This window comes from Opisthorchis viverrini, assembly GCF_000715545.1.
Source record: "Opisthorchis viverrini unplaced genomic scaffold opera_v5_197, whole genome shotgun sequence".
Classification (NCBI taxonomy): domain Eukaryota; kingdom Metazoa; phylum Platyhelminthes; class Trematoda; order Opisthorchiida; family Opisthorchiidae; genus Opisthorchis; species Opisthorchis viverrini.
In genome coordinates this window covers 730,314-746,473 of record NW_008751854.1, presented here as the reverse complement: position 1 = coordinate 746,473, position 16,160 = coordinate 730,314, and the positions used below count along the sequence as shown (strand labels likewise).

The 16,160-nt window shown below is 46.7% G+C and overlaps 1 protein-coding gene across 1 annotated transcript in view; it reads left to right on the top strand.

The window, feature by feature from the left end:
- The window catches only part of T265_08024 (hypothetical protein), a gene marked incomplete at both ends in the record, with an annotated part of 42,937 nt that overhangs the window by 1,176 nt on the left and 25,601 nt on the right, over window positions 1–16,160 (top strand). Inside the window, one exon of the mRNA XM_009173711.1 lies at window positions 13,880–16,150. Coding sequence (XP_009171975.1) covers window positions 13,880–16,150 — 2,271 coding nt within the window. The remainder of the gene's footprint in view (window positions 1–13,879; window positions 16,151–16,160) is intronic.

The following is a 16,160-nucleotide window of genomic DNA, read 5'->3' as shown; positions in this document are numbered from 1 at the left end:
TGGCAGAGGAGTATGAAGGAGATCACGAAACTCTTGGGTGCTGTCGGTGCTACTCGCCTTCCAGGATGGGGACCGCGTGATCCTCACTGTGCCTGGTTGGAGACACTACAAGATATGGCTGCCAACCGATGTCAGTGGCGTTCTTGTTGTCAGTTTCTGTCCAGATTGCCTGAGTGAATGTCTGGAGGTGTAGGCACCTCGGAATGATTGTGTTAAGCTAGCACTAAGTCCCCCCCATCCACCTTTATTCTTTTCTTTACAATAAGGCTTTCAAATAAGTCATGGCTGTACGGCAGTGAAGCATTGGTGTTGAGCACTGATGTCATGCTGTCGTTGATGATGTGATGGATGATTTGGGTTTTGCTTTTAATACACTTAATGCGCTTTTAATGACTTCTAATGGAAGCACCAGCCTGGGGGAGTCATAGAACTGACCAATGATGATGATGATGATTTGGGTTTTGCTTTTAATACACTTAATGCGCTTTTAATGACTTCTAATGGAAGCACCAGCCTGGGGGAGTCATAATGGGAACTGACCATTAATACATTTGGCGGACAGAAACTTACGGAGTCTGTCGAATTCAACCAGCATCGATAGTTGGTACAATATCACCGCCACCACCACTAACAACAACGGCAGTTTGGGGCGGATACCTGACGCCGATCAAATCACCAACCCAGAAACTACGTATCCAAACATCACCGCGCATCAATTCGTGGTTGTTACGCTGTTAATTACCAGTCTTCTGTATCTCTACCTGATACAGCTGTGACCTCGATCACGGAGTTCAGAGTTGACTTACTCTTTCGTCACCTTTTGACTACTCTTCAAAACTGATTTCTCCAATCGAGATAAGTTGGATTAAGTTGGATTACTGCTGTCAAAACTGGGCCCACCAGGACTCGAAGTGACCCAATATATGAGGCGCAGATTTACTGTCTGGTAGCTTTGTGGGTACACTAAGCCCCGGCATATCGACTGCTCCTCACCACAAAATGGCACGCCTCATCGACTTAATGCACGAGACTGCTATGATCGGTCAGTCACCTGCCGCTTTCAGTAATTGCGTCTGTACGGTCAATTTCACTGTCCCATGGAAGTCCGAGGACAAAGCCGGTGGAAAACGAATCAAACCTCCCACAGTTTGCTGGCATTGCGGCGAGTGTTACTTCATTATTGGCGGTTTAGGCGTCGAATATGTGCCAGGTGCAGCTTCCGTGGCCAAAAAGATCTGTGTCGATCCCAGATTCTGCAACCGCCATCACGCCACCCTGCAGCCTATGAGTGGTGGTCCAACTCAGTGACCGCCAGATTCAAAGTTGACTTCTGTTGCAGAAGGAATTTTTCAACACCCTGGTTCCTCCATTTATAGGCTGATAGGGTTTTGAAATGACGCTGTTCAGTGAATGAACGTGCTGACAAATTGGCAAGCTCCAGATGGAGTCGACTGAATCTGAAGCCTGCATTGCGTCCGAGATGAACCGAAATGGACTAGCAGGGTTGATTACTCCTAAGGTTTCAAAATAAAATGAATAACACTTCCGAAAGAAGTACGGGAGCTGGGATGCTGCCGGGTTGCCCAAGCCTAGATGGGGGAAGTCGAGAAGCAGAGGTCGGTTTCGAACCACACCATTTGGTCAGCAAATTCGCGTTCTAACCACTTAAGCCATCTTCAATAGTCTGAAATCGCGTGCTGTCTGTTGTCATGTCCCAAACTTGATATCGTATTGTATTAATAAAATGAAACATCTGGAATGGCTGACCAATTCTACTTGCACCCGGGATGACTCCACACGCATACATTTTTAAGCGTTCACTCGAGCCCCCCACCTGGAACGCGGTGTAGGACTTGTGTGTTGCACAAAGGCGAAAGCCGGGTGATCTCCTCGCTCTCGGACCAGTTTTTAGGCCGGAACGGCCAATACCGTCTGCCGCTCCCTGCTGTTTTTCACTCTATGAGAATTCCGATATATAGCACTAGTTGTTTTCACTGATAGGTCACTGACACTAGCATATGAGTTGCGTCACTGTCAGACTGGACCTCACAGTGGTCTGACACTTACTGCACCTCAGCTATTTTGGGTGGTGTCTGTGTCCGCGCATCAATTCGTGGTTGTTACGCTGTTAATTACCAGTCTTCTGTATCTCTACCTGATACAGCTGTGACCTCGATCACGGAGTTCAGAGTTGACTTACTCTTTCGTCACCTTTTGACTACTCTTCAAAACTGATTTCTCCAATCGAGATAAGTTGGATTAAGTTGGATTACTGCTGTCAAAACTGGGCCCACCAGGACTCGAAGTGACCCAATATATGAGGCGCAGATTTACTGTCTGGTAGCTTTGTGGGTACACTAAGCCCCGGCATATCGACTGCTCCTCACCACAAAATGGCACGCCTCATCGACTTAATGCACGAGACTGCTATGATCGGTCAGTCACCTGCCGCTTTCAGTAATTGCGTCTGTACGGTCAATTTCACTGTCCCATGGAAGTCCGAGGACAAAGCCGGTGGAAAACGAATCAAACCTCCCACAGTTTGCTGGCATTGCGGCGAGTGTTACTTCATTATTGGCGGTTTAGGCGTCGAATATGTGCCAGGTGCAGCTTCCGTGGCCAAAAAGATCTGTGTCGATCCCAGATTCTGCAACCGCCATCACGCCACCCTGCAGCCTATGAGTGGTGGTCCAACTCAGTGACCGCCAGATTCAAAGTTGACTTCTGTTGCAGAAGGAATTTTTCAACACCCTGGTTCCTCCATTTATAGGCTGATAGGGTTTTGAAATGACGCTGTTCAGTGAATGAACGTGCTGACAAATTGGCAAGCTCCAGATGGAGTCGACTGAATCTGAAGCCTGCATTGCGTCCGAGATGAACCGAAATGGACTAGCAGGGTTGATTACTCCTAAGGTTTCAAAATAAAATGAATAACACTTCCGAAAGAAGTACGGGAGCTGGGATGCTGCCGGGTTGCCCAAGCCTAGATGGGGGAAGTCGAGAAGCAGAGGTCGGTTTCGAACCACACCATTTGGTCAGCAAATTCGCGTTCTAACCACTTAAGCCATCTTCAATAGTCTGAAATCGCGTGCTGTCTGTTGTCATGTCCCAAACTTGATATCGTATTGTATTAATAAAATGAAACATCTGGAATGGCTGACCAATTCTACTTGCACCCGGGATGACTCCACACGCATACATTTTTAAGCGTTCACTCGAGCCCCCCACCTGGAACGCGGTGTAGGACTTGTGTGTTGCACAAAGGCGAAAGCCGGGTGATCTCCTCGCTCTCGGACCAGTTTTTAGGCCGGAACGGCCAATACCGTCTGCCGCTCCCTGCTGTTTTTCACTCTATGAGAATTCCGATATATAGCACTAGTTGTTTTCACTGATAGGTCACTGACACTAGCATATGAGTTGCGTCACTGTCAGACTGGACCTCACAGTGGTCTGACACTTACTGCACCTCAGCTATTTTGGGTGGTGTCTGTGTAACACATCGGGTCTCATACCAGTTTGGTCGATGGTTAGAGGTCTGACGAACACAGTTTCCTGGTCCTCCAGGCACATGTGTAGTGAATTTGTAAGTAAAAAGTGAAATGCACTTCCAGCCGAATGCCCCTGACTTGCAGTCAGCCTTTCGAGCCGGAGGCCCTGGTTGAGGACCTCATCCTTCTTTCCTGGTCCTCCAGGCACATGTGTAGTGAATTGTGCTGTAAAAAGTGAAATGCACTTCCAGCCGAATGCCCCTGACTTGCAGTCAGCCTTTCGAGCCGGAGGCCCTGGTTGAGGACCCTAATCATCCTTCTGTCTAGGTCTGGATGACCTGACAGCATCCCAGCACACATGCAACCATGAGTTTCATAAATGCAAATGAACTCATGCTACATCGGCTGTCGCGTGGTGCCATTAGCCGGGTCGCCTTACTCGCTGCATACCTCAGGGTGCGTAAACGAAAACACTACTGCCGACGCCTCCCTTCTTTTTCTTTCACAAGTTTTCTCCTTCAAACACCCCATTAATAACTCTCCTTGTATGCCTAGCACTTGGGACTGACGACTCCGTTCGTCCTGCATGAGTTTTGCAAGCAACATCTGCGTGCCATCCGGCATCTCGGAACCAATCTTGGAATCTCGACACCCACTTTATCTGGTTGCCTACAATGTCCGTACTCTGAAGAAAGCAGGATAACAAGCTGTCTTTCACACTGGACCTGATTGGAATTTATGTATGTTGTGTATCAGAAACAAATTCAAGATACAAGGGTAGTGGTTGAGCTATATCAGGAAGGTCAGATTTCTGAAAGTAACCACTGATTGCCCGACATCTACTGAGACCCTCAACTCCACGGGGTGCTGGTCAGCCAGACAACGCCCTCTCAGTATGCAGTGCGTTTCAGCCTTTTGTCAAAGCCAGATAGCGTGAGTCAGCGTTGACCAAGGTCAGACTGTACCCCCAATAAAACAGGTTAAGGCCGTTGTATTTTTGCACTCACGCTCTCGCACTCGCTTGTTCGTAATAAAGCTGTTGTGTTCCTTATCGACGATTCTTTTGCCGGTACTAGGCACTAGAGCGGGAACAGTAGTCAGATAACAAGCTAAGCGCCCCACCACACTATTCGCTTCCGGCCGCGCACCTCTGACGATCCAGAGGCTGCTGCGGCAGAATGTGCAGCGGTCGGTATCATCTTAAGTCACCGGGCGGAAGGATCTTTGCTTGACTGGATACCCGTTGATAGTCGCCTGTGTGTGGTTCGTCTGGCAACACCTCTGAGGGAGTCTCAGGGGGGGGGGAATCGGTCACTGTCTTTTTGTTGTGTTTGCTAACGTCCCAACCGACTACAGCTCTGACACATCAAAGACATGTTTTATAACGCCCTGAACACCCTGTTGTGGCGAGCTATAAGCTCAGATATCGTTGTGTTTGCCGGAGATCTGTAGGTACAGGTGGTCAAGCTTAATGCATCTGAAACTGGATTCGGTTTGCACGGACTGGACTCGATAATTACGGGCATAGTGAACGACTGCTTCAGCTTTATGCTTCTCGCAGACTTTTTCACGCAGTACCAACTTCCGAAGTAGCCAACGTCCTCTGGCCATATAATATCCTTCATGGGCGGGCCGGCCACGAACTCCGATCGATCACATGGCCATCAGTTACCAATGGCGCATGTCAATAACTAACTGCTGCTCGTTTTGGAACACATTTGTGGATTTTGACCACGGACTTGTCCGGAGTTTATTCCTTCTTCGTTTTCCAGGGCCGCGTAAGGGTCGAAAAAATCGCGTGGCAACTGAAAGACGAACTTACAGCGTCTCTTCCGAATGCTCCACCATCAGATGTAAATCCACACTGGAATGGGATCGCCACCTAATTCCACAGTGCTGGGAGTTTTGCTTTTGGCACGGCGCTACCAGGCTCACTCAAGCACTGGATATCGGACTGAACAGTGGCACTGCTTAAGTCTCGGAGAAATATTCCAACCGGTCCCGAACATAACTTGACGCGCCGAAGTATCAGTGGTCAAGTGAAAGCGAGCGTGCGCGCCCATGGTGGACACGAAGCCAAGAAACTGAAAGGCCCAAAAAGCCTGTAGCACCCGAAAATGACTTCAGTTGATCCGCTGGACCGGTTTCAGGAAACCATCAAAGATCAGAAGAGAGTGACCATTTTGCATGCAGAAAAGCATCTCGACCGCTCAACTGAATACTTCGAACAGCGGTTCTCGTGGTCACCACGTACAATTGATCTGGACTTCACGGTTGCCGTGGAACTCTGGATGGTCAACGTAGAACCCCTTAGGCATGGGCGGTTCGTTACTGCCTACGTTCTCTCCGCTGCCACCGAGATTCTGGTCCGGATGGTCCACCCTTATTGTTCAAAGACGGGGGTAAAATCCCCAGTCAGTGCATTTGGGAAAAGGAGACTGTCACAAACAACTGGAGGGGGTCGGTGATAGTGCTCATTTTTGAGAAGGGGCTCGTGGTGCTTGTGGTGATCACAGGGGTGTCAGCTTGACTGCGGTTGTAACGAAACCGCTTGCGTCACTTGTGCTTCTTCGCCTTATGGTGGCTCGTGAAACAGCGACTCGAGAGCAGCAAGCGGGGTTCCGGCCTGGTAGGGGTTGCGTTGACCGAATTTTCACACTGCGACAGAACAACGCCGTACATACAAACGACTCACAGCTTTAGTATTATTGTGTTTCCAAGGCGCATTCCACCCGGTTGGCCGGTATGTTCTTGATACGCTTGCCCATGAAGGGATGTCCCGGAAGTTTGTCAACATAATACGTTCTTTGTATTCTCAGACTTCCGGACATATCAATTTTCCAAAAGTTCCAGTACACAAGGCTGTGTCCGTCAATGGTGCGCACTTTCTCCGTTCTTATTATATTTCGTGATCAACGAGATAATGAGGTGAGTACTGAAAGTTCTTCAAAACCCAGGTGTTCAAATAGCGTGTGACGAAAACGTCGATCTAGAATATGTAGACGATATCGTTCTCTTCGAAGAGAAGGCGCAGGTACTTTTGGATGAACTGACCGAAGTTACCTCGTCCTTTGGTACGCATTCGCAAAATATAAGGTCGTGCTCCATGACATGCATTCACTAAACATGCCACTTGAAATCCAAGGGGAGGCACTAGCAGTTGTGGAGCGTTTTATAAATCTTGAAAGTTGTATTAGTTCTGACTGTAGTGTGACAGATGAGGTCAATGCACGAATCTGCAAGGCTCGGGTCGCGTTTACTAATTTGAGACACCTATGGCCTCAAAGCGTCATACCACTGAATCTCAAGGGACGTGTGTACCTGGCCGTACTGCGGGCTGTTTTGTTGAACAGCTGTGAGACTTGGCCTGTTAGAGCAGTAGAAAGGGGACGTCTTCAGGTGTTCGACGATCGTTGTTCTGAGAACCATAGCTCTTATGGGTTGGTGTCGGTGTATCCCTAACGAGGCAGTTAGAAAGCGAGTTTTCGGTTGTGTAACGGGTACATCCATTGAAGAATGTGTCCAGCACCAGAAGCTGCGTTTGTTGGGACATGTGTTGCGTATGCCTAGCTATCATTTGCCGAAGAGTACTGTTTCCCATGCCCAACTCAGAGTGGCGGAAGCAGAGAGGTGGTCAACCCTTGACTTGGCGGAGGGGTATGAAAGAAATCGCTAAACGTTTGGGTGCTGTGAGTGCTACTCGCCTTCCAGGATGGGGACCGCGTGGTCCTCACTGCGCCTGGTTGGAGACGCTGCAAGATATAACTGTTAATCGATGTACATGGTTTTCTTGCCAGTTTCTATCCGGATTGCCCGAATGAGTGTCTGGAGGTGCATGCACCCCAGAATGATTCTAGTGGTGTGGCACTAAGTGCCCTCCCCGTCCACTTTTATTATTTTCTTCATAATAATGCTTTCATAGAAATCATAGTAGTGCGGCAGGGAAGCATCAGCGTTGTACAGTCGATGATCATGATGACGTGAGTTGTTCTCATGTGTTTGACCACCGATGGCTCAGGATCGCTGCTAGTGTCGGTGAGACGGCCCAAGTGGTTAGAGCGCAAATTTACTGACCGGAAGGTCCGTGATTCGAATCCGACCTCCGCCACTCGACTTCCCCTGTCTAGGCTTGGGCAACCTGGCAGTATCCCAGCCCTCGTGCTTCCTTCGGATGGCATGGCAGCTAGGCACCAGAAGGGTGCTACAGCTGAACGCTTAGTGTCTGATGGCGTGGACGGATTCCACTATGGGGTCTCTGTGACCCTCTGTGCAATTCTCTGGAAACATTGCAAGAAATGGCGGCTAGTGGATGACGGTGGCGCTTATACTGTCAGTTTCTTTCGAGATCGGTTGAACGTTTAGAGGTTTAGACATCTTAGTATGTTTAGTATGCTTGTAGTAGACTAGCACCAGGTTCCTCGGTCATCCACACACTCTCAGCTTTGCCTTTAGATTTAGATTTAGCTTTAGATTTAGCTTTAGATTTAATTAGAGAAATTTTACGGTTGTACGATAGTGAAGCATCAGTGTCAGCACTGACGTTACTCTTTCTAATAATGGTGATGCATGGGATGTGTGATGGGCTTCGTCTCCCTGGTGTATGCTGGTTGCCAGACTGATTGATCGGAAACCCACAACATTAGAGGTACTCACTGACAATGATGTCAGGCAAACAATGGTATCTGTCATCCTTTGCCTGATATTAAACTCGCTACCTCTCTTGTTTCCATTCATTTTGTGTAAGCGGTCTCCTATTCTATACATTGCTGTGGCTATTAGTGGAAGGAAGAAGGCCTTCGCTGAGGAGTTATTATCGGAAAACACCAACTGAACGGTTACAGACTATTGTACAGGGAAGCTAAACTCTCATATACATCTTGTTTATGAAAACTGAATATCCGTCTTCTTCTCGAACGCGTCTTCCTGAACTTTCCTGGATACTCACCGACTATCACGTAAAGTATGAACGAATGCTACAAAGCGATTCCCCGAATTCCGTAATAAATCTCACTGTTTAATAAACGCGAAGCGGATTTACGAGAAAATACTACTCGCGTGCCTCATCCGCTTTTGCATCAGGACAAGACTACATGCGTATACGTTGTAAAAATGAACTGAACTCTACGCTAGCTTTGACCAGTGTTTCTAATGCACAGATCTATAGGGAACTCTGGGGTTTTATTCTGTATCACGCTAGCATAATAATGATAATAATAGTAATACTAATAATCAAAGAAGCAACATCATATATAATTGTATTAAAAGCCCTACAGAGAAGAGAAGAGAAGAGAAAAAGAGTGGGTGAGGGAGGGGACCTAGTGCTGGCCTATGGCAAGCATTTTAATGTGCCCACACTTCCAACCGCTCAGTCAGACGATCTGGAAAGAAACTGACAGCACAAACGCCACTGACATCGATTAGCCGCCATTTCTTGCAACGTTTCCAGCCAAGCACAGACGGGGTCACGGGGACCCCATCCTGGAAGGTGTACAACACCAACAACACCCAAACTCTTCGTGATCTCTTTCACGCCTTTCTGCCAAGTCATATGCTGTCCACCTCGCGGTTCGCGCCACCCTGAAAGAAGCATGGAGAACAACACTCATCTCGGTAGACGGTGTTTCGGCATGCGTAGCAAATAACTGAGCCATCGTGGTCGATGATGCTGGATGTTTTCCCAGATCGACGTGCCTGCAGCACAACCAAATACCCGTTTTCTAATCACCTTGTTACTAACGCGCTGACGCCATCCGAAACCAGCCACGCCTCTGAGGCATCGGTGGTCGAAAACCTGAAGACGCCTCACATCATCTACCCACAGAGGCCATGTCTCACACCCATACAATAACATAGCCCTTACTATAGCCTGGTACATACGACCCTTAAGATTCAGTGAGATGTCTTTTTGACGCCACAAGTGACGCAGATTAGTAAACGTGATTCGAACCTTTGAGATTCTTGCACTGACTTCATCACGCTCGCAGCCACTGACGCCAGTTCGCAACTCAAGGTAGCGGGTAGTAGAGATCTTTTAGGGACGCTGCCTGCTCGGCGGCACATCTCTGCTCTTTCAGTACCGGTGTTCGGCGTTCACAGCAGCAATGATGGCGTTTTAACCCGGAGGACCAGAAATAATTTTCCGTCCGTTCTTTGTTCACTGGTCAAACTGACGAGCTATATCGCGACGTTCATCTTTAATAGAATTGATAATTAGGGTTAAGTCTTTTCGTTGATTACGTGGAAGGACCAGCAACTAAGGGTACACAGGTGAAACTGTACTGCTAGTTCTGGACTATATCAAAGCAGAAAGCTTACCAGAAATGTTCCCAGTAGTGACTTTGGTTTCAGCATGCATCTTGCACCCTGAATACGGTGAAACCCTTCAACCAGAGACACTTATCCAGAGAACCGGAATACCCTCATGTGCGGGTGCATTTTTGTTTTTTAGACATATACTCAGTAGGAATTTCGTTTTCCTAAGTCCGTTTGGCGAGAGGAAGCACGTGTTTATAAGATATGGAGTTGGTTTTCCTATTTTTAAAGTACAAGCGTTTGGTTTTAAATAATAAATGCCGAGACTACATTGTCGTTGCTTCATGTTCATTACGAGTCTACCGTATGACCCGATAGCTTCGAAAAGCGTTCGGCGTGGTCTTCAAAAACCTTCACCCTTGAGTACAGTGGTTGTTTTGTGTCGTCCAAACAGACATTCTTCGAATGATTCCCCCCGTTACACAACGGAATTGCCTCGGATACCTTAATAAACAGGTTTCAGAAACTCGAGAAGGCAGTGTGTAGTCTGGGAAAGCAAGTGCCTTCGCTCACCATGGTGTGGAACAAACGTCGGAAATCCACCATGTTAATGTTTGCGTGTTAACAAGCACACGCCAATGGTGACACCGCATTTCTGCCAGCTGATAATATCCGGCAACGTTGACTTGGGGCCAGTTGGATGGGTTTGAATTATGCTACGTTTTTACAGCATAATCCGTCTTCACTTTTTGTGTAGGATTGTAATACTGCAGCAAAATGTCAGCAGGCTGAACGCATTCAGCTGCAAAACCTAGTGGATAAGGGTGGGATATTGGTGATAATCCTCCACTTAAAACTGTGTGGGACTATTTAATAGCTTTTGTCCAGTTGACGGATCCTCCTTCATTTTTTTATGCTAAACGCATGTGGAGTTCATAAATTTTCCCTAGTAGACTATGTTGCAGTTTTTGCTTGTACTTTGAGTCTTGCCACAAGACTCATCATCATCATCAAAGCATGACATACTATGTTGCAGTTTTTGCTTGTACTTTGAGTCTTGCCACAAGACTCATCATCATCATCAACAGCATGACATCAGTGTTCAACACCGATGCTTCACTGCCGTCCTTGAATCATTAACAGAATATTTTGTCAAGTGTTGCCAACAGATTGATTGCTAGAATTAGAAAGCCCGGTTATGCCTTCGACATGATCGTCTTTTGATATCAGTGCACAGTCATACTGTGTGACTGTCACTCCTCGGGCAATATTCGTAGAACATTTTATTCTGGCTACGCTGATCTATTTATTTTGGTCTAATACGATTGTTTGCTACTTCTTGATTTTCAGGGTGACTGAGGTCCTACCACTGGAGTTTTAACTTATCCATTTGATTAGTCGCGCGGCCGTCAATGTCTTGGTAAGTTTTTTATTACCGAAGAGATTGTAGCTTGTCCGGGAAGATATTGTGATTCTGTAGGCCGTATAGCTAGTTCGACATTTCCTTTTTTTTCATTGAGTTGTCTTCCATTGAGCTGTCGACCTCGTAACTAAATTTACAACAGCTGTCACAATGCCAGCTGCATTTCAGTGATCCTCCAGGATTTCGTTTGTAGCGCAACGAATTTGAACCGCTTGGCATGTCCTGAACAGAAGTGCGTTCGTGTTTTGTCTTGACGCCAAACATCAACTTGCTGCTCGCATGCTTGAGTAACCACTAGCTGCCAACAGCTAAATGACTGGCGACAAATGTTTAACATATTTCAACCCAGCGGCTAGCATGACAGCTGTGCTAGAGTAAAACGTTCCAGTAAGGGGATCTTCGGGACTTTTCCTTCGACACTGTTGACTGATAAGCGTAAGTGACGGGTGTTGGTAATTCCAAGTCTCGTTTTTCACTAGCAGGTTAAATGATGGAGGATTCACTGTCCCAGTAATACTGATTCAGCAATCAGCAGCTGCGTACATACCAATATCACTCATTTTTTGGCGGTATGGTCCCCAAATATAAAAGCTTAAGTGACACTGGTCCTGTGATTTGCGTGGTTTATGTGGGTAGCTGTGGCTAACTGGGTTAAACCGTTTGATGGATTCCCATTAATATATCGCACCTCATGTAGGCTGTTTTTCATATTCCAATAATTATAATTGTTTTTGGCTGAACGCTTTTTACTATACTAACTGCAAAGTTCACTTTAGACCATCGTTGATGAGTAAACCACTCTTGTTGCAAAATACACTCATTTGCAAACAAATTTGGTTTTGCGAGAGACTCACCTGGAACCCAGCTGAATCTCTCGTTTGTGATGTTTCCAGGCAACTGAGTGTGCTGCACCAGGCCGCCTCATGTTTCACTTGCTTTGATATTCGAGATATCGCGACACATGTATATATTCGTAATGCACTATTCATAAGGTTGCTGAAAATTCTTGTTGCATTTTTGGTTTTGTCACCAACCAATAGACCGAACACTTTATGTCTGTTCTCAACGTGGGAACGGCGAATTTAGTGTCTCTTCGGAGCAACACAGATATAGTGGCCTCTTGTTGAGTTGGTACATGGCGTCGCGTATGAGTTACCTTATACATAATACTCTGGATTGAAGGTAACATAAAAGGCCAGTCCGTGTGTGCGTATGTGTACTTTGGAAATCTCGTTTGTTGCTACTTAATGTAATGCATGTTCGCCTACACGTGTACAGTCAACTTGCTACGCTCTGGCTTTGTTTTCATCTCATTTCCGCATTCTTGTTGGTATCGATTCTGTCACGCTCCCGCGAAAATACCTCTACTCCGAGATCGAGCCACCTTCTTAAGCACCCTGGTGATCTATTCCAGCTCCTATTGTACCATGTGCTACCAACAACCGCAATCCTACTACATACTGAATTCATATGATCATGTTACTTGCGACCACAATGCGAGCCGTTTCAGGCATAATGGAAAAGGCGAATCTGCCATGTGAATCCCGGTCGGATGTACGTCAGTAAATTGCTGTTGGTAAAACTACGTCGGTTCCCGTAAATTGAAAATACATTTGTTTCGTATAAGAAAGATGCCGTCCGAAGATTCAGTGGGAGTAGCCTATTATTACTAAGAGGCTCCCAAGTTGGGCTGTCCCATCCAGTGGACGGATTGTTGCCAACTAGTCCGATGGGTGTATGCAAGTCACGAGTCAGCGCATGTGTTAACCGTGAGCCAAATCGGGACCCGCTGATTTTTTCGTTTGATCACCAACCAACCAAATTAACAAGAAAAATCCACATGTCAATCTTGCCAACTATCCTGCACCATTGTGATTCTAATTGGAGCCTAATTATGGGTTTAACTGTTGGATCGGCTCACACTGGCTCACTCACTGAACCCGTCAATTTATACTATTCATTTAATTGTGGAAACCGTTGAAATAGGTCATATGTGGTAGCCGGCATCGGTACTTAGCTGCCACGCCACCCGAAGTAAGCACGAGGGCTTGGATACTGCCAGTTTGCCCAGGCCTAGACAGGAGAAATCGAAATGCAGAGGTTGGGTTCGAACCACGGACCTTTAGGTTCACGCTCTAACCACTGGGCACTCTCGCCCCTCCAGTACGTCAAGACTACAGTGAATTGGTTAGTCTATATGATTCCAGCTGGAACCAAAACTCTTCCATAGTACTTGACCTCTGTGGAGATCGTGTAACAGCACTTCATGTCATTCTCTCTGGGGAGCTAAATTAACGTGTTTTTGGGGTGATTTTTCTCTTGCCTTGGGCCGGTGTTGTACTATTAACTTAGTCATCTCCCGATAGGCCTTCAGGAGACCATACTGCCCTGCACAATAGGTATGAGCAAAGTAGTTAGAGCTTTTTGGTTTCACCCGCCCCACTTGCATGTGATCGATTTTGTGTGTGACCTATGTAAGTTACTTGCGGCTTTTTAATCCTTCGCAACGATCATATATATATATATATATATATATATATATATATATATGTTTCCCAACTGAGCGGGTTGCGTTTTATAGTCCCGATACGGTACTTCGATCGAAATCAGCATAGTAGGTATGAGTATTACTTTATTCCCTGATTTATTGATGTATGGTTTTCCCACTTTATGAACCGCCACTTTGTTGATTGTACTCCTTAATGTTTTGTTTCAGGCGTTCTTTGGGTCGTCTCTTTTCTGGTATCAAAGGAGCCTACAACGATATTAATCCATCGACTCTTACCGGCGCTATCGATGTCCTTGTTGTGGAACAGCCAGATGGTTCGTTCTTGAGCGGACCGTTTCACGTTCGGTTTGGTAAACTGACAGCAATTTCTCCTGCTGACAAAACTGTCGAAGTCTACGTAAATGGGAAGTATGTGAACTTCATTCGGATGCAGCTTGGCAGTGCTGGAGATGCTTATTTTGTGGAACCAGATGAATCCGATGTCAGTGGTGAAGATTTTCTTAGATCTACTGAGGAAGAACTCTTGCGAACACACTGGCCAAGTATCGCTTCTCGCAGACGCCGCCGGAGACTTCGTCGGGACACTGCTCAAAGTGAATCAGACATGAATCAGCCTGAGTACGAAGAACTGTTTGATGAGGGACCTCAGTCCGATTGTGAACAGTCCACTTTATCGAGCCCAGATCATGATCCACGGGTTGCACACTTCATCTCCGACAGTATGCTCCATGAGACTTTTGCATCTAGGGATGACCTGGAATGGGCTTGGGGGAATTTCCCTCAACGTAAATCCGAAGTTTACATGGGTGCAAAGTCTGTAGTTGTGGATACTGATGAACCCCCACCACTAACCCGGAAATCCTGCACAACTCTACAGTCACCGTCTTTTGCAGCTGTACCCAAATCTGAAGGAGTATATTTGGAAGATCTAGTTACGCCGGAAGTCGATCAGACTGTGAAGGAAGCTTACATTTACCCCCCAGCACGTACCTTGTCCCGTTCACCAAGATCCCGTGTGCATCAGGATAGTGGTGGATGTTGTGTGGATGCCGGGTACCGTTCTGATGGAGAACATTCTCCTCGTAGTATTTCCCCCATTTACCCGAGTGTATTTGGACTTCGTCTTTCTCTTTGTGGCTGGCCTTCTCTGGGATCCCAGTTGTCGGAGGAGAAATTTTTCGAACACCTTGTTTCTTATGAGGAATTTATTCAAGATCCAGAAGCAATCTTATCCAATCCCAATCTGACTATACAGCTGAACGGAAAGTTCGTCAATTGGCAGGTTGCCGCGCCTTCGATTCTGAGTATCTTGGCATTTCAAAGTGAATTACCACATTGCGTCGTCCGTCGTCTAGAAAACCTACATATGCGTAAGAAGGAAATTCGCCGGACTTCTTGGTTTAGTTGGGGCTCACGAGCTGCTGAAACTGCGGACCACGCGCACTCAGAGAATACTGCTTCAGCTGTACAGCCTCTTCCGCAGGTAGCGGAGATTGAATCACCCGAGCAATCTGAATTGAAAAAAACGCCTTCAGTTACGGTGCCCGATATCGAGACAACGGCTGCTGATAGTTGCAAGCCCAGTGGTAGGAGATCGAATCGTTTGTCTTCAGAAGAGATCGCTCGGTTACAACTAAAACCTGGACGTAACGAGGTGGAGTTCCGGGTGACAACGAAAATCCAAGGTACATGTATATGTTCGGCCTCTATTTTTGTATGGCACTGGTCCGACCGTATTGTGGTCTCGGACGTGGATGGTACTATTACTCGGAGCGATTTGTTAGGCCATCTTTTGCCGATGCTGGGCCGTGACTGGACCCATTTCGGCGTTGCTGGTCTTTACAATTTGATTTCTCGTAATGGCTATCGTTTTATCTACGTGTCAACTCGTGCCTTGGGTCAGGCGGATATCACTCGGAGCTACTTACGCCACGTGAATCAGAACGATCTATCCTTACCCGAAGGTCCCATACTGTTATCACCGAATTCCTTGCTTCATGCATTTCACCAAGAAGTGATTGAAAAGAAACCGGAGAATTTCAAAATTCAATGTTTGCTGGATGTGTGTTCTTTATTCCCCTCTGATCATCCACCGTTTTATGCCGGATTCGGCAACAAGACTAATGACGCTTTCGCCTACGAAAAAGCTGGAATTGACCGTTGCCATATTTTTATTGTAAATCCGCGTGGTGAGGTCCGTAACGAATTTCAACCGGCGAAAATCACTTCTTACACCGAGCTTAGCCAAATGGTTGACCATTACTTTCCTTCCATTGTAAAACCAAGCAAACAGGCCATTCCAATCTCTACAACTGACACCGTTCAAGCGAACACCACTTCAGAAACACAGAATCTCAAAGCGGATTCCGCCAAAAGCTTTGATGACCCCAACATAGATATGTCCAAGTACTCTTGTTTCACTTATTGGCGGACAACAGAGTTCGAACCTTGTTCTACCTATGAATCATCCGCTGAGCCGTAGGTCTCT